Here is a 23,250-nt window from a genome sequence, read left to right as displayed (position 1 = left end):
CAGGTTTTACCCCCCTCCCCCAATAGACTGTTTATTTGTCTTTTCCTTAATTCAGATCCCTCCCCATCTGCCCCTCTCCGCCCAAGAAGAAGGAAATCTTTCCTTTTCTGGCACCTCATCCCGCAGTGTCACTGGGGGGGAATTATATGTATTAACTTTGTCACTTCTTGTGGGTTCTAAGTTTGATCCTAGAAAATGTTAGTGTAGCTTCTCAATTACCCCTTACTAAGTTCTCCCTGTGAAGAGCAGCAGAAAAGGTGGATTACGTTTCTACAAGTAACTGCCTTGTGTGTTGCACACTGACCAGACCGCTATTAAAAATATTCATACTACTGTTTCTTTTGCACCAAACGCCCTCTGGCTGAGCCTACTGTTAACTTTAATGCATTAATCTTTGCTGCTGCCCTGGCAGGCAGGAGGATATCCCCCCCCGCCCACCCCCATGAGTAGTTAAGTTTGATTTTACGTATTTTTATGACATGTATTGCTGTCTTTGGCATATGTGGCATGTATTTTCCCTTAGCAGATTCTTTCTAAGAGGAAAGGGCAGTTGGTTTTTATGCTTGCTGTTTTGTCCCTTTAGAATTGTGACAAAACCATTGAAAAAACATGAGACAGTTGTGTGTTTTCTTTTTTAACTTGGGAGGGAGCATAGTCATATTAGTAATTCTAAATTTCAGAACGGTTTTAGAGGTTTCTCCTCTCCCCCAGTAGGTTTCCATTCCTGATTAAATATTATATTTTGATTGGGCTGTTGCAAAATGTATTCATATTCCTCTGGTGCTAGTTAGTGAAAAAGAGGCTACCTCAAGTGTGCTAGCTCGCCACTGGCCAAGAGGATTGTGAATATTCCACATGTTCGTGGTCTAGAGAGGAATAGGTATTCCTTTGTAGTTTTTTGTTTGAACGTACAACCATTTTTATTGTCAGTGTGGGTACTGTCTATGTTGAAATATAGTAGAAATAAATTCTCAGAGTTAAGAAATGTCTGTATCATTGTTGCTTGTTGAATGTGAAGAAAAAGAAAGAAATTTCCTCTGCAAGTTTATATGTTAAAATTATTGAATCATGTGCTACCAAGGTGGGAGATTATAGGTAATGAAAAATCCTAATCACAAGGGGAATACTAAATCTGCACTGGAAGAGTGTGTCTGCTGTTTCTTCCATCATTGTGTTCTTTAGTGTGTTATCAAGTGTTTTATGTTACAAGGCACTCAATAAATATCTGTTGAAAAACTTGGTTAATTTGTTCTCTTAAGAATTTCAATAGTCATATGCCAGAATACTCAATTGTCCTGAGTTTTCAAAGACAGAAAAACATTTTCAGCTGTTATCCTGAAGAATTTTCTTGGGTATTTTTGAGTTAAAATTTAAAGCATTTTAGCCATTAGTTAGTTTTAATCCCCATCTATTCATTCTTTTAAAGTAGTTAGCTTTTTAATCTCCCTTTTCTTAATTCATTGTTAAGATTGCCTGCAAGTTGTACAGTACTTTACCTAGAGATATTGGTAATCATCATTCAAATTTCTTAAAAATTTGGCAGTTATTTTAACTTCTCATGTAATGTTTAAAAAATTCTGTTTAATCCCTTGTGCCTTTTATGCATCAGAATCTAATTTTTTTTTTTTTTCTCTTGAGGTAGTGAAAAGAGAATTCCGAAGAACAGGATCTCAAGATGAGTAAAAAGCCCCCAAATCGTCCTGGAATCACTTTTGAGATTGGTGCTCGTTTGGAGGCACTGGACTACTTACAAAAATGGTATGGAAAATATGGAGCCCTTGACCTAAAGCATGATATCTGTAGTTTCACATGGGCTGGTTAATTGCTCTTCTTCTGACAGTGGCAGAAACATTAACTTGTTCACATTTTGAGTAAACATATACGTTGTTTATTTAGTTTTCCTACTCTTCAGATTTTGCAGTTACCAGTACTCTTTTGTACTTAATATGAGCTCTGTGGGTGGTAGGAGGGAGAAGATTAATCCAGATAACCAGATTCCCAAGTTTCAGAAAAAACTTGATGCAAATCTACTTTTTTTGGCCTGTGTCAGAGGTGGTCTTTCAAACTGCAGAATATGTTGATGGTTAGCAGAGTTGTCATTCACTGTTCCACCTAAAACCAAAACCCAGTTTACCTCCTCCTTCCCCAGAGTGCACTGACCTAAAGGCAGGTTGTTACTGTTTCCAGTTTTAAATGAGTAATCCTTTCAGGCCTTCTCTTATTTCTTCTCCTATACCAGCCATCTGTGATAAGGGTTGAATTCAGACACCTCCAACATACCCCTACATACAATGGTGTAGGAGAAATTGGTTACCTAGGATAAAATCACCACCTGGAAAGGAGAGAAGGGGAAATAGCACACACCAGGATCACTGGACTGCTGTAGGAATGAGAATTCCCTCTTTCTCCTAGGGAATGCCTTCCTCATTCCTGTTAGCTGGCCTCCAGTTCTGTTCTCTGGGTGGCTGTCTCTTGGTTCAGCCTCAGTTCCTCTTGAAGCCCATTTATTTTGATGAGGAATCTAGCAGTTCAACAACTTTACCAGCCTTTTTGACATTTTCTTTTCACTACAACTCCCTTTAAAATGTAGTGGGCATTTTGTAGATTTGTCTTTGATGGATTTGTATTAAGTCAACTTCCTGAGTTGGCAATGGCAGGCAGAGAAATCTTGATTAGTCATGATACTTGACTTTAGACCAGCCTGGGGTTTTTTTCTATTAGCAAAAACGAAGGTGTTGGAACTCTGCAAACGTCCGTGACCCCCAGCTTAATGGGCTCTGCTTGGGACAGTTTGAATCTATAGTTTGAGATGGGAAGGCACAGTTATTTGGCCTCATGCCTCCAAGCTGCATCTCAGTGAGTGCTTCTTTTTAGGGGGCTTAATTACTCTCATCAGCTGGAGAATGTACACAGCGTTCTCAGGAGGGGCTTGGAAAGCACCCGGGAACCAGGCAGTAGCATCTCTCCTAGTCACGATGGTAAACTGTGTCTCCAGATGTTGCCGAATGTTTTTTTTTGGGGGGTGGGGGAGTGGAGGGCTTATGTGCCCCTGATAGAGAGCCACTGCATTAGACCATACGCTGAAAGATGCTATTTTAGTCAGTAATTGGCTCTCTTTGGTTCTGATTTTGACCAGAAGAAGCTTTTTGCTCTGAAGGGACACACTATTGAACCTCTCTGTGATGCAAGAGTATGAGAAATGCTACTTCTTTGATGTTAAATTATTTTTTTTCTTTTTTTAAAGTTACTGGCTTTTTGAATTATTAGTTAATTCATATTACTCTTTTCTTAGGCTTCCAAACTGACAAAGTTGCAATTGAACTAGCTTCCAGTTTTGGAAAAGCACATAGTTTATTAGTTCTCCCAATGGCCTTAAGGGATATTGGCATAATTAACTGGTATTAGTAAGAAACTCACTTTTAGTGGTGAAATGTTTCCTAATTCATCAGCTGTTGAATCGGTGATTCAGTAGTTAAAAAGATTATGAAAAAGAACTACTTTAAAAATTAAGTCTGAGTTTGCTTTTAGAGTATTTGGAATGTCAGAAAACAAATAAAAGTTGTAGCTTAATTTTTTCATTATCTTATGCTTCTCATCAAAAAATTCCCAGGTGCTTAGATAGAGTGATATCATGCAGATGTACTCATTGATGAAGGTTAGATTTAATTTTAATGACCCCAGTAATAACGGTCTCTTTAAAGTGAGTAAACAGCCAGAATAATCACATACGATAATCACTGCAACTTGCTGTCAGTTCGATTTTTGTGAGCTCATTTATACGACGATTTTAGCATTCTGCTCTAGTGGGGCTTTAATTACAAAAGCATTAAGAGTATTGTATATACATATTCTAGGTAATTGAAAGAAATAATTTTCTCGTGACTTTGTTACTGTCAGTAGTCTCAAACAGTGTTTCAGCTTGGGTGGCCCTTTAATTTAGTATTAAAGTACTTTACTGTAGGACAAGTAATTAACTGCTAAGATTTATTGAATTTTATATGGGGCACAAAAGAAGTTCTGTGAGACGTGGTGCTCTTAACAGATTTTATTTTTAAATGGGATAAACTTTATTCTTTATATTGTTTCTTTTGTTATGGGCCATTCTGTATCCCCTATAAATTCCACACATTTTTGCTTTAATATCATGTGAAAATATAGAAGGATTATTTAAGTGTTGAGAAACTTTGATATCCTTATGAGGGCAAAACAGTTAATCACTGAAAATATACTGAACTAATTTCCTTCCGTCTTTCATCCCTCCCTCTCTACTTTCTTTCATATTCTCTTTGGGTTGCATCCATATTGAGTGCTTAGTCTTCCACATTTATTCATTCAGTTGGAATAGTATTGAGGCCCTACTCAATACTATTCCATAAATGTCTTTTGAATTATAGGCATTGGACAGGGAGGGACAGGCAGAAATGCAAGTATTACTTACTCTCTTTGTACGTAAGACATTTACAATAAGCAGTATAGCTATTACTAGGAAAATGACTTATATGTTGATACATTAGCTTTTAAAGAGAAGTACAGCGGGAAAGTTGTGATAGTAGGGCACCTGAATGCCCATTTGTCTTATATGTAGAAGGTTTGTCCTATGTTAAAAAAAGGAAAATATTTTTTAGTATGTACTCTAGAAATAAAAGGATAAACTCTAAATTTAGTGGACAGAAATTAAAGTTAAGCTCCCACATTTAGGTTTGGGGTAGATTTGATTTAAGAGGAAGACTCAACCTATTTTTTGGGGGGAAAGTACATTATTATTCCTTGAGCAAACCATATCACATATTCTTTAAAGTTCAGAAAGATACTTCATCCTCGAAAATACACTCCACATTTTAAGTAGCAGTTTATCACTTTTTGCTTTCAAAGTAATTTTCCAGTTACATCGGAAAACCCTGGTGGTTTGATTATTTACCAATACTAATGAATGCAGGCCCTGAGAAGCCAGTGGGAGGCCAGTCGCCTTCTGTTCCAGTGTGTGGTTTTTGATACCTGGATCTCTTCTCTTTTTTTAACATCTTTATTGGGGTATAATTGCTTTACAATGGTGTGTTAGTTTCTGCTTTATAAGAAAGTGAATCAGTTATACATATACATATGTTCCCATATCTCTTCCTGGATCTCTTCTATATGGACTAAATCTAACTCCTACTGAGAAGTGTGGGTTGCTTTAATTTTTAAAAAATTTGTAGTTTTACTCAAAACATTTTAATGTCTTTCTCAACAGTCTTTTAATTTAAAAGTCTTTGAAAAGGCTTTTAATGTGTTAATGTTCACAGCTAACACAGTCAACCATTTTCTGTCTTATCTCCCTCATATATGCCACTGCAGCCTCTGTATATCCAAACCTGAACATATTAGCTTTATAATTTCTTTATAATTTCTTGAATGCAGTCACATCATAAGAATGAAGATAAATACAGGTCGTTGATACAGGAGTGTGTTTGGGGAAAGAGAAAGTTCAGAGTTGAAGTTATATTTGAGACACTATCAGTGGATTCTAAAGAGGAAAGAGGCAGGTTCAAATTCAGACTGCCACTTTCTGATCCTGTAAATATGAGTTAAGTCCTTGAACTTGGTTGGCTTAGCAGTAAAATGCAAGCAGTGTTACTGACTTTTACTTACAGAATTATTTTAAGGATCAAATAAAATAATGTATTTAAACTTGCTTCAGATTATATAAAATAATACATAATTATAAAGCACTGAGGTAAATGCAAGGGAAGAGGGAGAGTTGAAAAACTTATCTTTGGGGATCTGAAGACTCAATGTGTAAGTTTTTAAGTGTAGCCTTAGTGTTGACATGAGAATGGCCTGGAATACAGAAGGAATATCATGTCATTGCAACATGCTATAAAACCTTTTTGAGGTGATGATAAAATCTTTGTTTTTGCAGAGTTTTATAATTTAGAAAGCACCCTTAAAAACGTTAAAGTATCTAATCATTCTGAACGTTGTTCAGTAAAAAATGTGATAAACCAGTTTTGACTACTGATTTAACTTTTTGACTGAAATTAGAATACGCTATAGCAAGTTTTAGTTGTGAAAACAAAACAAAGTAATATGCTCCGGTGTTACTCTTCAACTTGAAATTATAAAGTCATTTTAAAATATTCAGATGAGTTACGCTCGTCCAACCTTTATTGGAATATTTCTATGTAATTCTCTTCTAGATCTAAAGGAAAGGAAAATGAAAGATAAAAAAAATGTGGAGATGTCTGCAAGTTCAGAGTTTGATAGAACAGTATAAATTTGAATTGACAAATGCTGTTTCCACACATTTGGAGTTTTTTGAACTGTATGGAACATTTGCAAATGTGAGTTTTTAAACTGTTCATGAACAGAATTTTAGTAGAGTGGGAAAATCAAAGAAATTTAGATTGTAGGAAGTACAAATACTTTCTAATTTAAATAAAATTACGTATTGTCTGAATTAAAAGGGATTGTCTTTTACTGATTGGATTTGCTATTCAAAGGAAAACACTAGTAGAGATAAGTTGTGTGATCTATATTTGGAACAGAAGTGTGCTCCTGAAAAGTAGTATGTAGATGAAATTTAAAAACTGAAAACACATTTAAATTACATTAGGTGAGTTTGGAATTTGTAGAAACCATAGGTGAATACTTTTAAAATATTATTTTGCTAATATAAATAAAATTTGTCCTTTTGTATGTTGACCTTTCCTAAATCTCTTTGTACTTGGAAAGTATTGATTCTAATTTTGAGTCACCACCTTTGACAACCTAATTTCAGCTGTAGACTCAGAAAAATGTACAATCGTGTTTATATACCAAAATAACTGAGTAATATATATTATGGGTGGTGGTAGAAAACTTACCCGTGGACTCCAGATTAAGGACCCTGCCTGTAGAGAATTTCAAACTGAAATTCATAAGACTTGTTTTTAAATTCTGAGATTCTTTACATTCAGAAAGTCACAAGTTTTGAATCCTAAGATCTAAGTGAACCCTCAGTTTAATAATCATCAAACAGGTCTGCACCAGTGTACAAACATTTTAGTAGTTTAAGTTTTAAATTTTCCACAAAAGAAAACCCCATGAACTTTTAAAGATAAAGTTCTCCCTTCCCCTCCCCTTCCCCCCCCCACAAAAGAATGTTGAAAGCAAGATTAGAAATAGGAGTAGACATATTTATTTTGAAACACACCTGCTTTGTTCTTACTGTTCTTTCTCTAATAGTCTTCCTTTCATTATGTTGATTCATGTTTTTCTTTAATTGAGCTTTTTCTTTTCTGCTCAAATTTTTTGCTTATCCTAGATTTCTTGAAAGGCAAGAGAAAAGGAATATTGAAAAAAGTAAATTTAACTAAAGTCAGAAAATGTGGGTTCTAGGTGCTGTTCTGCCGTGGACTGTGGGACTTTGGAGACTGACTTTTCTGCTTTAATGTCCTTAAAGTGAAGGTGTGGCATATTCAGTGACCTCTCAGATTGCTTGAACTGGAAACGCAAGCTCTTCTATCTCCTTTTCACCTATTCAGGGGTGACAGGTTTTTTAATCTCACTTTTAGATAGGTAAGTAATGGCTTGAGGCAGAAGTAAAGTAGGCAAGGACTATAAGTCCAATGTAGTTTGCCCAAAACTGCTGGTCTCTAGAAGAAGAGAAAATGTATTGAAAAAGGTGGAGAAAGGTGAATATAATTGGGAACAAAAATATAGAGGTTTGAAGTATTTGTAGAATAGTGGTATTGGGCCGGTAGTTACTCTTTCTACATCCTGCTCTCCCATCATTTAAATGCTTTCTCATTAACTGTTTAATTTTGAAATTACTTAGAATCATAACTCTTGGCTTTAGTACTTTAACTCACTAACTTTCTGTGTAGTACCCATTCACTAGCACATTGGTTCTCTTACCAAGTTCGTTGATCCTACAGTTTTGAAAGTGATTCAGGTGAAGTCTGAAAGAGTAGTTCTTAAACATGAGCCTGCGTAAGAATCACCTGAAGGGTTTGTCAGGCACAGATTCGTGGGCCCAACAGCTACAAGCTTCTAATTTAGTAGATCTGAGGTGGGGGCGATAATGTGCATCCTCACAGGTCTCCACATGATGCCGATGCTGCTGGTCTAGGGACCACATACGAGAACCACCGGTCTAGACCATACAGAATTGTTAACCTGAAGATATAGTTTTTGAGGCGGACAGCCGTGGAAATATCCTGGATTATTTTTTGAATTTATAGTCTGTTTTAACTGTTTATGTTAGTTGGAGGAAGTTAAAATGTAAGTATGGACAAAGTGATGCATGATCCAGAAATCCTTTTTTGTTATTTTTCAGTACAACAGAATATATTGAGCCGCGCGTACTCTGGTGTGCGTCAGTTTTCCTGCTCCTCTTTCTGTGGTCCCAAGCGCTATCTGGCTGGATAGTTGTTAGGGTTTAGGCCCTTGTTGCTTTATTTAAAAAAAAAAAAAAAAAAAGGCTCCCTGTGGTTACGGTTAATCATGGATTGACTTTTATTGTTCTGTGCCTTGTGTGCGTTCATGTAATGGCAAGGGTTGGATCACGAGAGAAGACAGTTTTATTTGCTTATCTGATATTTGGTTGAAGTTCGGTCATCATCTATCACACGCATCCAGTTCCCTATTTGTTACATTTTTCCTGCTGAATATTATTATTATGTGTTGCGAGATTTAACACTTGTCTTACCACATTATGTAATGCTTTGTTTTGTGGTGAGTAATTGATTAAAGTCAATAATTAGGAAATAATTTATCTGTGGTGGTAATCAATTTTACAAAAAAGAATGTTTTGCAATTCTAGTTTCGCTAAGTAGACAGAACTGTATCTGCAGATGCTTAAGGGTTTTTAATTCTATTTTTAAATTATTTTTTTAACTGAGGGAGAGAATACTAGCTTTAAAAATTGGTAGTATAATTTCTTAAAAGAAATTAACATGGTATTGAAAAGGCAGCTTAGTTTTGTTATTCTTCATAATGGTTTCAGTGTTTTAGTATTTTATATGACATTGTATTGAAGAACTATTGACTGTTCCTCCTACCATCTCCTACAGATCATTGATCAGCAGATAAATTTTTTCTTCTTATTAAATTAGAAACTAGTATGTAAATATTACGTTATTTCAGTCATTAAAGTTAACACAACTTGGAGAGAATTGTTGCAATAAAATTGAAGAAAGAATGTGGATATTTAATATTCATTGTGTCTTAAAAGTCTGTTTTCTCATTGCCAAAAAACCAACCCTCTTCAATTAAAAATGAATACGTTTCTACTACATCATGGGTAGGTAAAGTACTGAAGAATAAGCTACTGATGTGAAATGAATTATATACAAGGCCTAGCCCCTTTTACTCATAAAAGGTGCCCAGCAAAATTCATTGAATTTTGGTGAGTTGGTAAAGAATGAGCCCAAAAGTTTCGGGGATATTCTGAAATCTGGTTACCATTGCAGAACACTACTGCAAATGGATTGTGACTTACTGGCTGAAAACTAAGCATAAAATGATATTTGTCAAACTATTATGAATTACACAAGGGAGGGGGGATGTTTATTTTGTACAGTATAATAAAAGCTGTTTTCCATACTCTCTGGGCTAATGAAAAGCTTTACACATTTTATTTTGTATCAGAAGCAGAAGAGTAAATTTGCAAGAAAAAATAAACAGATAACTTGATTTTATATTGTTTTTGTTTTCAGGACCTCTTGATAAAGAGCCCCCTATATTTGAAATACTGCAGTAAGTTTTACAAGAGCTGAAAATGATCAGTTGTAAGATGCAGAATATATAATGATCAAAAGCAAATTCTTTAAGAGATAGACAAACCTCCATTCAGGGATCCACCACTGTTTCGACTTGAGAAAATTACTTGACTTTCAGAGCCTCTATGACCTCCTTAAGTAACTGGGAACAGTAGTAGTGCCCAACTCAAGTGGTTCTTTGAGGATAAGCAGGACAGTGCACATTTAGAGCTCTTCATGTTTTCTGCCACATGGGAGGCACTTAATAAATGTTAGCTTTATTAATAATAATAGCATGAATATTAGTTATTCTAAGAAAGTAGAATCTAACAGGAGAGGAGTCAGTGTAAATTCTTAAAACTTTAACATAGGTGTGTAAGCATATGTGATTATCTGTAGTATTAAAATAATTTTTAAATGCTAAATATTAAGAAATAGAAATTGGGTGGACTGCAACCTGCTAGAGTTTGGAGTTTTGTAACAGAATTAAATAACAAAGAATGGTCATGTTGGCCTGAACAAATTATATGAAGTACATAAACTTTGAGTAGAATACTGGTGGCGTTTTTGGTGGAGTGGGAAAGGAATTTTTGATAGTCTAATTGATTCTTACAGCAGGAGACGGTCATGAGCATAAAGGCTATGGGGTGGGCACTTTGATTTGGTCAGCACGGTTGGTATGAACGAATGTAGGCATGGCAAGGAGGTAGAGAAGAACAGGAGTTTAAATAAATCCAGTGATTTGAAATGAAACCTTAATTTGAAAGGTGGCTGCTCCGAGTTACTGAAGCAAAATACCTAGCTAACTCTGATCTTACCCATTCTTTGCTGCAAAGATTATGGGCAGGTAGGAAGCAGGGTGGTCTGGCTGCTTGTGTTGAACATGTGTCCTGGGGATGAATGAGTCTGAAAAGAGGGCCTGAGGGATAATGCACTGAGATCCTTAGAATTCAGTGTTGTAAAAGATGTGATTTTGACATATATAACCATCCTCTGAATGTTCTTGAAATTCTATTAATAGACTCTTTGGATTTATACTTTATTTTGGAATATCAGGTTTGAATTAATCAAAAGGGTTTTGTTTTCAGTCTGTTCCTCAAGTGTGAAACAAATTAACATGCAATACCTACAAGCACATCATCTGAAAGTACTGTAATAATGGGTGACATTGTTGAAGAGGGTGAATGGTGAGAAAACACTAGAAAATTACAAAGCATAATGTAAATGTAAAGTATTTCCAGGAAGCTAAAATTTTAGAAGGTTAGCAGGTTATAGGAATATTATGTTTGCTTTGGACTTCATTCTACATTAATTTTTATTATTTGGCAAATAATCCTCTTCCTGACAATTGTATGTAAGGAAGGTCTCTATTTCTATCTCTTGCAATATGTTTTAGTCATTTTTTATGATGCCATGTTAGAGTTTCTTGCTTATGCAATTCTTATCAACAAGACTGTTCTGCATTGTGAATTCTAACTCCCAAAGATTCTGCTAACATTTAAATTATGTTTAAGTCGTATTTTAAGTGTATTTCATCCTTTAAAAATCGAAGAACTACTTTATCCAAGAGAACATCTAATTTAGGTACTCCTTCTATGTGCTATATTGTAATTGTATTAGCTTATTGATTCCCTTTTTCTCTCCCCTCCCTGCTGAATCTGAGTTTGTTGATTGTTATTTGTATTTGTAGCTTTATTCCTAGTTTAGTGTCTGACATACAGTGAATTAGAGACTCAGTGTTGAGTTAAATGAAATGAATGAGGAACTGTCAGTTTTTAAATTTAAATAAATTAGAAATTTTATTGTCTTACCAATATAAACAAGAACAGGACTATTATTTAAAATACATAATTTGAATAATTTATTGGGTTAATTGCCATTTTGATTTATACAGCACTTATTCAAATGATTAGTTAAATCTCAGAGTGAATTCTGATGGCTTTTGGGACGTTTGATAAAGTCTGGCCTTGCTCAGGGGGTTGTAACCTATCAATGAGTAGTTAACAGCCATGTCCTTTGGCTTAAGTGTAGGAGATTGTAGGCCATCCGTGTATCAAGGAATTTCCCTTATCATTTCCTCATGGTTGATGTTCTTTATCAATACAGGTAAAAATCTGGATGTATCAAACTAGGTGATAAATCAGATTGAGTTCTCTAAATTCAAATCATGTTTAATTGTTTTACTGTTACTGCATTGAATATAAAAGTATTTTTTTTAATCTATCAGACTGTAGTTCTGGCATAGCTGCATGCCCATCATTTCTTTCTTCCTTCCAAGGAGAGTGGGGCACCTATAGTTTTCAGTGTTAATAGATGATCTTGCCTTCCAGAGAATTTTTTTTTTTTATCATGGACCCCTTTGAAATCTGATTGAAGTTGGGAACCCCTCTCTCAAGAGAATACTCATACACATCTACACCAAAGTGTTTTTTTCATATAGCCTCAGGGGATCATGATTTCCTGATCTAGCTGTCAGTCAGGATCTGCCCATGTAAAACAGGTAACACCATGAGCCAGTATAGTAATTCATCTGTAATGGTAATTCCCATTTTAGGTTTCTCACTTCTCTTTGTGTTTTGACAACACACAAGAGTTGATGTTACAGGAAACCAATACAGTATATTCAGTGTGTAGCTAACCTCTTTGGTCAGTATCTGGTTCTTATTGGGTTACAGGTTTAGTTCAGAATCCATAAATCTTTTTTTTTTAATTAATTTATTTTTGGTTGTGTTGGGTCTTCGTTGCTGTGCAAGGGCTTTCTCTAGTTGTGGCGAGTGGGAGCTACTTTTCATCGCAGCGCATGGGCCTCTCACTATCGCGGCCTCTCTTGTTGCGGAGCACGGACTCCAGACGCGCAGGCTCAGTAGTTGTGGCGCACGGGCTTAGTTGCTCCGCGGTATGTGGGATCTTCCCAGACCAGGGCTCGAACCCGTGTCCCCTGCATTGGCAGGCAGACTCTCAACCACTGCGCCACTAGGGAAGCCCCAGAATCCATAAATCTTGATTCTCTGAACCATCTTGTGTAAATGGGAGGCACCAGTGACAGTGTTAAAATGCTGGTATTAGATGAGGCAATAAAGAGTTACAAGAGTTCAGAGAAGGTGAAAATTATTTTCGTTTTTGTTAATGGTCTTGCTGTACTCTGTTGTTACAGTTGAACTTGACCATTGGAGGGTTTTGACCACACTGATTTAGAAAGAGTCCTAAGAAATCAATTGAGAGATTACAGTAGTAGAATTGCATGTTTGAGAATTCTGTTAAATTCAGCAAGAATCATTGTAAAGACTTCTCAGTGTTTCTGAATGCTATTTGTTTCCATTAAGCCTAATAAACAATTTAGGGTGGATTATTTTTCTTGCTAAGTTTGCTCAGAGTAAACTGTTCTCTAAGATTCAAGTGCAAAAGACATATGAGGGCAAGGTAGGCCCAGAGCAATGGAGGCAGTCTCTTAATTTCTATACAAGTAAATATCATTTAAAAAGTGCAAGCATTTCAAAGTGGGATTATAATAGGGAAGACAGTGGCAATTTTATGGTATTTTGCAGTGACACGATAAGGAGTAATAGAGCTCTATGTAGAATTTTGGCGTTGAGGGATCATAGTCCTAGTGAGGTTGCCTTCTCTCCATCTCTTTCTTTGAGCCCTGGAGAGATGCCAACTATGTTTTTTTTTTCTTTCTTTCTTCTTATCTCTAATTGTTTTAACTCTGAAACCCCAGTCTCCTACTTTTCAAATCTTTTCCCGCATCATTTATAAATGTTTGGGACTCAGTGTAATCACTATTCTTTACTCTTAACAGCTTTCCATGATTCATTCTTTAAAAAAAAAAGAAACAAAATATCATGATATCTACCAAATTCAGTAAGAAAAATCTTACATTCCATTCACACTCAGTTATGATAAAACATAAATTGTGCATCAAAATAATATTGCTGTCGTTCAAGATCTAGAGGCATTTGTGAATGCATTTGTTTGGAAGTATTTTTTATTCACTGTGTGTATCAAGGCATTATTACTATGGGCCATCTTGAACAAGGAAATCATTTCACTGTATAGAACTATATGTTAAATCGCCATTTTGTGCATTTTACGTGTATAGCAAAGATGTTGATGTTAGGATTTTTTTCTAAGGTGTAACTGATAACCAAATTAAGTACAGACTTTATGGGATTCCCTATTTGAATGTAATGAATGAAGGGTCATTTCAGTAGTTCACTGTTTCAGAGCCCTTTAGGTTGAACCTAGCTAACCAGTCCAGTCTGATGTCCCACTATTCTCCTTTACTCACCTTAACTGCTTACCATGTAGCCTAGCCAAAGGGAACTGTTTCCTTGAAGTGCCCCTCCAATCTCTGATCCTGAGGTCCATGAGGACAGAAACGACAGTCTACTTGTCTGAATCTTCCTTGTCTGGTCGATTGCTTAACTCTGAGTCACATGATGGTTTTAAGTAAATGAACATTGATTGAATAAATGAGCAATGCTTTATGTATACACTTTACCTTCGTACCATGTTCATTAGGTCTAAATCCTTAAAGTTCCCCACCAAGACCAACATAATGTCTCCCAAGAACCTTCAGTGAATGCTCCAATTTTCTCTGAACAATTAATTATAGCATCTTATGTTGAATTTTTGAAAAGTCAACTATACATCAATGAAAAAAATAAAGTATATTCAAATTACAAAAAAAAATATAGTGGCAGAGAGAAATCATAGTCAAAATTAGCATGAAGTTAGTATCCCACTGCTCACTATCTTCAGGAAGAACTAACTAAATTTGTTAGGAAATCTGTTAATGAGAGCATCAACTCTGGCAAGAATTTTTGTTTTCTTTTTAGATACCTTTGCTGTAATGTTGTCATTAACCTCATGCTATGTCAAAAGCATAACATCTGGGCCCCTACCAAATAATTGTTATTATACGTCCACCTCAATATTCATGGTTTTTCAGAAATAAAAGCTTGATATACAAAGGAGAAAAAAAATGTTATATATACTTACCAGTTTACCATGTATGGTATAATTACTTTGATACAGGCCTTATCCCATTTATCCTGTAGGCTTTTTGTGCCAGTTAGCTTTGACTTTGAATACTCTTACCATGTGTATCCTTGGACAGTCTTCATCTGTTAAATGGTGACTGTGTTATCTGTACCTTGGATGGTTACCAGGATCTAATGAGATAAGGCATATAAAAATCAGCTGATGCTCAGTAAAGAAAGAACATAGGGCCTGACGGATTTATGACTCTGTCAATATTCTGCTGCTCTCTCTTCATCTAACACTAAGCTAAGCTCCTTGAAGAGAAGAGTTAATTATGTTTCCTTTTAACCTACCATTTAATTGTGTACATTTAGAATTTGAAGGAACTTATGGAATAAACCTTCAATTTTTTTTTCAAAATCAGAAAGATGTGATAATAAACACATAAATTAGAAACTTAGCACTGATAGAACATCTGTTTATAGTAGTTAAGTGGCTAGTGAATGTTGAAAAATAAACTAAAGGACAGCCGTATCGCTAAGCTTCCCTTCATGCTACTGACATTTTTTATGTTTTAAAAACCAAAGCAGCAAAAACAAAGCAACACTGCAAAAGACAAGCATTACAGCACTGATTCTAAGTGAGTGGAATCGGCATATCCACCTCAGGGAGTATATTAATCCCCTAGGTTTTCTTGTTTTCATGCTTTTCTTGGACAGAACGTTTCCTTACCCACACCTATTCCCTCAAAAAGTCTTAAGATCTAACATAAGGTTATAATTGGGTCGACAGCCTTCTTAGTTCTGAAGAAATGTGCAGATTTTCTTTCTTTAACGTCACTTCTTATTCATGCCGAGCATTCCCTGAGTAGCCAGTGTGTGTCTGTCACTGTGAAGATGCTGGGGGTACAAAGGTGGCCATGACTCAGTTCCCGAAACTCACAGGCCAGAGTAGTTGCTAACATCATGTTCCTTAGACCTCTACTCTCTCAGGAAATGTTCATAAATACTTTGTGATGAAAGGGTGACATGGTTTGATAATAGTGCATGCTTTATTTCTGTCTTATTGGCAGGACCAAGAAGTCTTTCAGTAAAGAAAACGGTTTATTTAATCCAGTATTTTCCTAGCTTATTTGACCACGGGACCCTTTTTTTGTGTCACACGTATTAATGTCTCAAGGGCTGTAAATGCTCCGCAGCACACAGTTTAGGAACGTGCACAGAGATGATTATGATGAGACGGGTGCAAGTGAGAGCACCAGGGGGCGGGGAGCTGGGGAAATCTTCACACAAGTGACTACATGTTAAACCAAGTCTTGAATGATGAGCATACAGAGGAAGGGAAGGGCAGCTTAGGTCCAGGCAGAAAGAACAGAAGGTACAAAAGCACAGACGTTTGACAGTGCATTGTTGTGTTTGAGGAAACTCCAAACAGTTCAGTTCCTTAGACTGAAGTAAGGAAAGACGCTATACCAGGAACAATTCAGGGCTCTGGAGACGCATAAAAGGCCTTGAACAGCATGAGGGATATGTGAAGCAGGTAGTAGTCGGTGCCTAGATTTCAAAGTTATGTGAGGTCTGTTGTGCTTTATATTTAAATTTATGTTAACAATATAAATTTACATTTATTCCACAGGGAAAATAAAAAATTGAGATTTATCAAAACCCAGCAAAAGTATGAGATAAACTCTATGGCTGAATCATCTACCATGTGCTGCTGTTGAATTCTGATGAGTCACTGTGAACATTTAATACAGTACATTAGGAATGAATAGGCCTATATATATTTTTTTTTTTTTTTTTGAAGAGGGCTTGTTTGTGTTAAAAGTTTCAAGTTAACTAATTTTTATTTTGGAATTCATCATAAGAGAATCAGCACACATGAAGACAGAACAATGTGATGTTATTTTTATATTTTTAAATTGAAGGTTTGAGCTTTCCCTACCGTCATTGATGCTCATTATAAAATATTGGAAAGTGTAGAAAAACAGAAAAGGGAAAGTGTTTTTTTTGCCATATAGAGATAAATGTACATGTTGATATTTTTTGCTAGACAAATTTATTTTCTATACTTATAATTCTAGTGAACATAGTACTACTTTTTTACATTTTCCTACATTATAAATCGTTTGTAAGCATTACATTTAAAGTCTATATAATATTCCATTCAGTGGATATACCATTGTTTGTATAGTTATAGACAGTCTTCAGTTTTCTTAATCATATGATTTCTGCTTTCTGTTATTATAAATGTTTTGTGTATATAGTTCCAGAATTGGAATTATTTGGTCAAAAAGGAGGGATATGTTTAAGGCACTTGATACATGTTATCAAATTATTTCCCAAGACAGCACAATTTATATTCTAAATTACATAATTTATATTTCCACTGGGAGTGTATCAGACTATTTCATTACGTCTTAAGAACAGTCATTAAAAAGAAAAGACAAAGAATAAAGCAAACTTTGTTGGTCAGTAGTTTAAAAATATGGATCCATATTGTTTTGTTTATGGTTGTAATAGTAAGCAGTATTTCAGTTAATACTTTGTATAAACAAATGTAAGAATTTTCTTTTGATATGAAGGCTCTTTTTATTTTTGAGGTATCCATCACGAATTGAAAAAATCGACTATGAGGAGGGCAAGATGTTGGTCCATTTTGAGCGCTGGAGTCATCGTTATGATGAGTGGATTTACTGGGATAGCAATAGGTTGAGACCCCTTGAGAGACCTGCATTAAGAAAAGAAGGGCTAAAAGACGAGGAAGACTTCTTTGTAAGTAGCAAGCTTTTCTGTTTGCCAGATGTGTAATGATGTATTTTTAAAAGGAATTCTGTTAAATTTTACAAAAGCTTGTTTTTTATTAAGGAAGTGCTTATTTATTATACATGGTATTGATCTTGAAAGTTGTTTAAAATAGGATTTTAAAGCCGGAGAAGAAGTTCTGGCTCGTTGGACAGACTGTCGCTATTACCCTGCCAAGATTGAGGCGATTAACAAAGAAGGTATGTGTTTGGAATGATCTGAGAATTAAAATGGGATTTATAGTAAAATTTAACTATAGTTCTAATTTTAATTAATGTATGAAATTGTTACATATAGCTGTTGCTTCTCTTTGTTTTATACTTTACCTAATGAATCTTCTAATAATACTCTTTTTTAGGGGCATCCAGTATGTTATATATTGTATACAATAAGATGATACATAATATACTGCCTAAATAGACTGTTTAAATTAATAGAGGTAAATAGTTGCTTAAAATCTTTCAGCTTTCAGTTGACAGGCTTATATTATATGCATTTTATTTCTACTTCTCTGTTTCCAGTTTGTTGGCTAAGTTATTTTATGAAGATCTCAACCTGAGTGCTAAAGATATAGGAAAATTCAAATCAGTTCAACTTGGAAGTGAAACAGTACAGTTTTCTGAGGAAAGAGTATAGAACTTATCAATTGAGGATTTCCTTTATTGCATTTTTCTCCCTGCTCTTTTTTTCTTGATTTCTGTAGATAATTGAGAATTAAATAGCCTTTTGTGGTATCTAATATTACTACTGAGCAAAAGCTACTGAACTTATCAGAAATGTTGAAAGTACCACAGAAATCAGGTGTGTTAGTGTGGCATAAAATGAGAGAACCTGTTGGACAGGTAATGAATTTTAAAAATTGTAGATTAATTTAGAAAGGCATTAATTTAGAAAGGCATTAAATTATTATTGGAAATATACTTATTTTATTTTTTAAATTGTTTAAAATCTCATTTAAAACAGTCGTGAAATACTTCTAAGCATATTTTCCAAAATACATTAGTTTTCTATTAGTTATTTCTTAAACTCGACCACTCATTCCTTCTTTTTACTAAAGAAACACATTGAGGGAATTCCCAGGTAGTCCAGTGGTTAGGACTCAGCACTTTCACTGCCGAGGGCCTGGGTTCAATCCCTGGTCGGGGAACTAAGATCCCACAAGCCACATGGCATGGCCGAAAAAAAACGAAAAGAAAAAAACACATTGAGTGACAACTTCTTTGCAAGAAGGGCATTTAACCTAAGTAAGGGGATACGTACTTTAAACTGTATCTTGAAAGCCACACAAGTTATCTAGAAAAGGACGGATGAAAAGGTTTTTCTGTCAGAAGAAATGGTGTATGCAAAAGAATAGTAGAAAGGCATGCCATTTTTAAGGAACTGCAAATCTTTGATGTGACTGGAATGAAGGATTCCTTTAAAGGTTGTAGAATAGCAGAAGAGGTGGGAGAGAGAAGCAAAGATCGGCATGTGAAGTATCCTGTAGTCTTCCTAAAGAATTTGAATTTTACTTGGAGGTGATGGGAAGCATGGAAGGGATTTAAGCTGAGAATTTAAACTAACAAAAAATGAGAAAAATTGAGGTGAGAGAAGATAGAAGAGGAAAACATTTAAAAAGACATATATTTAAAAATGTTAGGTGTAAAAAAGTAAATCATAGTTGTCTAGCTAGAAATGATAATGTAACTTTACAAAAGCCAAGGTCCAATTTATTGGTTTACCTAATTGAAATAACAAATATGGCTATGAGTTTATTACTGGTCACCTGAGGGACATCTCAGTTATTAAGTTTGCAGGTTACTTCTTTTCTAGTGGGGCCTTTAAATCACTGTTCACTTAATACTTCTGGAGAGCTGTGTTATGGAGCTCTTACTCCCGTGTCTTAACTCACACTGGCTCCCCAAGTGTCTAGTCCAGAGCCCAGCACAGAGTAGGCAGTCAGTAACAATTTTTGGAAGGAAAAGAAGTATTGAATCAGTTTCGTAGGTTAATAGGATCTACCCAAAATGGAACAAAGCGAAGCAAAATTAAACAATGCTCTCTCATCATTAGGAGAGATTTCTTTAAATGTGTGAGCTTTGGGACCTTTCTTCCATGCTTAAAGCTTCTTTTACCAGTATATGCATACACACATACAACATGCACAAAAACAAACCACCTTCATTTTTTATTCTATTCTGTTTGTTCATGGGCATGTTATATAGAAATTTAAGCTTACATCAGTGGAAGAGTGATGTTACTGATTGCAGCCTCTGCCATTTCAGCAGTAGTTTTGAGTAAGCCCTTAGTGAAATATTGGCAGATATAACTTGTTTTTAAAAAATTTCCATGGGAAGTATTAATTTGGTCATTTTTCTGTATGTCCCACATGGTGGATGAGCCTCCCCCGCCGCCTGCCACTATCCCCCCGCCCCCCCTGAAAAAAAAAAGAAAGAAAAAGGAAACCCTCAAAGAGTTTTCTGTTCACTACAAAAGCTAAACAAAACTAACAAATGTGAACATTTAGGTATATGTAGTATGTCTTAGAGAAGTTGAAGAGAAGGGGCAAATCAGTGTAGATTGGAGTGGTCAGGGAAGTTTTCATATTATGGGTGGGATTTGAAGAGCTGATCCTTGAAGAGTGGGCTGGAGTTAGGAAGGAGGACGGCATCACAGCAGCTGAAGCAGTGTGAGCAATGGCAGGGAGGGATGAATGCACGGTCTGTGTAGTGAAGAGCCTGCTGCTGTCGGCAGTGCCCTGTGAAGAAGGAGAGGAGGACAGGGGCAAGCATGTTGGGGTGTAAGGGGTTCGTGTGGTTTGGCATTCTCACAGTCTTCCCAGATTCTTCACATTCTTGCTATTTAGTTCATCAGTTGTTTTCATAACTTGGGTTTAGATCTTTATATCTGTGATTTGTACGTTATGCTAATTATAGAAAGATATGAAATCAATGGTGTTATTCAAATTACAAAGAAAAGAAAAATCCTTGTGCGTAGATTTATTGGCTTTGGTGCCAATTGTTTATACCTCTTTCGTAAAGGTCAAGTATCTGTTTACTTGAAGTGGCACTCTGCCCTCATTTGTATAGGAAATGATAGAAAAACATTGGAATTTCCATAAGTATAAAATCTACGTAACTGATATATTTTCTGATAGTACTGTAAAAGACTTGAAAGCATGGAGTCTGTAACAAAAAGTGAATATGCTTTGAAATAGCCATGTAAACAGAATATTGAGTCCTAAAAGCAGAATCGTTCAGTGGGAAAGACAGGGGAATCAGGGTTTTTAGTTAATGGCTGGGCTGCTGCTTAGCTGTCATTGGATGCAGCGTTTCGCCTCCCTGGAAGTCAGTGTTCTTATCTGCACAGGAAGACTGGTATGCAGATGATATGTATATTTTCTAGCTGAAAAGCCTGTGAATCTATAATTCTTCTTTGCCAGTTAATTAATCTTGCAAAGGAATAATCCTTTCCTGAGAAAATGATTTTTTCCCTATAGCAGATCTTTCTCTCCATTATTTAGAAGCTTTCAAAGAGAACAAATGATGATTCTTAGAAATATTATACATTTTTATAATTAATGATTTTATTTTCTTCAGGTATAACATACCTGATATGTTATTTAAACATATACCTAAATTGTTATAAAATCCTCCAGTTTAAAATTGTTTAAAATCCTCCAGTAAAAATCAAAATTACATGCAACTAACTTATCAAGATTTAATTCGTGTACTTTATAAGGGAAGTCAAAGTTATTTTTACAGGGAAAGAGACAATAAACTCAGTAAACTTGGTGGGGTCCTTAGCAGGGGTGTGTCTTTGCAGTTACTGCAATCATAGGGTGTTTATTTCTGTCAGGGCATTACTTGTTCTATATCATGTGTTGCTGTAAGGTTGAATTGTATTTTCTAATGATGCTGACTCACTCCCATTTCAGGAACTTTCACAGTTCAGTTTTATGATGGAGTTATTCGTTGTTTAAAGAGAATGCACATTAAAGCCATGCCCGAGGATGCTAAGGGGCAGGTAAGAGTGTTCAGCATTCCTAGCTACCCACAGGGATGTTTTCTTGAATGGTGACTGATCAAAATATATATATACAGACATATATATATTTTAAAGTGAACTAATTGTAGGATTATGTGCTGATAGCCCCAAATAGCAGCAAGAAAGAGAAGCTTAGAATGTAAAATAAATTATACACTTGATTTTTGCTTCTTTGGTTTTAGACCTGCTAAAGTTATAGGTCACTAGTTTCTGTTCCAGGTGAAATCCCAGCATCCACTAAGCTGGTGTTGTCCTATCGACCCAGCTGGATCGTGTAACCAGTCTATGGGAAGTGAGGTAAGTGCCTTTTTTTAATTTTGTTTTGTTTTTCCTGGTATATAGTATCATTTAGAAAGTTAATTTTTAATATAAAATTTTATATTGAGTTTCTTATCTTCTTCTTTTCTTCTGTAAATCATAGTCGTTAATCTTCTTTCAAAAGGCGCTTACCTGACACTCTGTAGGCTGTTTCAGGTAGGGCTTTCTGAGTTATATGTTGTAAGCAGTGTATTACATGCTTTGTCACTGCTCAAAGCAAGAATGAACGGTAAGCATTTGAAGGAGAATCTGGGATGAAGTTAAAACCATAATTTCATTATGGTTGATTATGTTTCCTGAAATACTGGAAAGAAAAGGTGCCGGTAGAAATTTAAAATATTTTCTTTTATGTTCTGCTGTTATTTGGGATTTTCAGCACCTGGACCTACAATTAATTTTAAGAAATTGAAAGTGATCTATAAAAATGTCTAATATGGAAATATGCTACATATTTATTGCATAACATGCAGTAAAAAATATCATCCTGAACTGTGTTGAAATCACATGGTCAGTTCCAGTCAAGTGTATATATTTAGTAGTCTAGAACGTAGACTATCACAGTTAAAAAAATTATTTTTGATGTTTTCTGAGAAGTGCGTGAGTGTTTTAAGTGATGTGGTTTTCAAAAATATAATTTTGAAATCATCAGCTAGCAGAGTTTTTTTTTCCCCCAATTAATGTGGAAATGCCATTTAAAATGGAAATGCTTTTGATTGTGAAATTGCTTTGTGTCTTCCTACTTGTATGTATAAATAAAATGTTCTCTTAAGCATTCAGTGGTGTGATTCCTTGGTTACTGCATGGAAAGATTGATTTAAACATTGGGAAGTTAGTACCTGTTTAATTAAAATTCTCATTTTTTTTTTTTTTTTTTTGCTTTAAAAATAGTATTTTGTCATTCTAGTCATTCGAATGTTTATGAGATGGCACTAACCTTGAAACTTTATTTTTTCCAAAGAGACATTGAGCCAGTTTGGTTCGTGGTAAAATAATAAGTTGTAAAAATTAATTTTTTGGATGTATTGGATGTTTATTTTTAATTAGTATTCTAGTCACACCATGATGTATTTAACATTAAAATCAATGTCAAGTACAAACTTGAGAAGAAAATATTAGTAGTATATTTCCTTTAATTTTACATTTTCTTCATAATTTTTAATTACGAGCATATTCAAAACATTTGTAGAATTGTTTTTTATAAAATGTTCTTATTTTTTGAATGTCTTAATAAACCAGGTGTTTGGGCCGTGCTAAGAGAATCCCACTTTGCATATTATCATCTAAATTTTGAGTCCTTTGAGAATTCCTTTATAAAACTATACAGTAAAATTTCTTTTATTAAACCAGCAAAGGATAAGGAATCAAATAAATGCAGTGTGGAAATGTTCTTCTTTAAACTT

The 23,250-nt window shown here is 35.1% G+C and overlaps 1 protein-coding gene across 15 annotated transcripts in view; it reads left to right on the top strand.

Moving 5' to 3' along the window:
• The window catches only part of PHF20L1 (PHD finger protein 20 like 1), a 79,873-nt gene that overhangs the window by 796 nt on the left and 55,827 nt on the right, over positions 1–23,250 (top strand). For 5 of the 15 annotated variants that reach the window (XR_013824693.1, XM_079902269.1, XM_079902268.1 and 2 more), the window contains exons 2-6: positions 1,639–1,758; positions 17,305–17,476; positions 17,622–17,706; positions 21,423–21,511; positions 21,740–21,829. Coding sequence is in view for 14 of the 15 variants with exons in the window: in XM_079902269.1 (XP_079758395.1) it covers positions 1,676–1,758; positions 17,305–17,476; positions 17,622–17,706; positions 21,423–21,511; positions 21,740–21,829 (519 nt within the window). In the remaining variant the exon portion in view is untranslated. Of the gene's footprint in view, positions 1–1,638; positions 1,759–6,176; positions 6,321–17,304; positions 17,477–17,621; positions 17,707–21,422; positions 21,512–21,739; positions 21,830–23,250 lie in introns of those variants that run through there. The other 10 variants (XM_079902272.1, XM_079902271.1, XM_079902270.1 and 7 more) reach the window with 4 other exon arrangements.

The sequence above is a fragment of the Stenella coeruleoalba genome (assembly GCF_951394435.1).
Source record: "Stenella coeruleoalba genome assembly, chromosome: 17".
In the NCBI taxonomy this organism is placed as follows: Eukaryota; Metazoa; Chordata; class Mammalia; order Artiodactyla; family Delphinidae; genus Stenella; species Stenella coeruleoalba.
The sequence above is the reverse complement of the archived record's forward strand: the minus strand, read 5'-3'. Positions and strand labels throughout refer to the sequence as shown.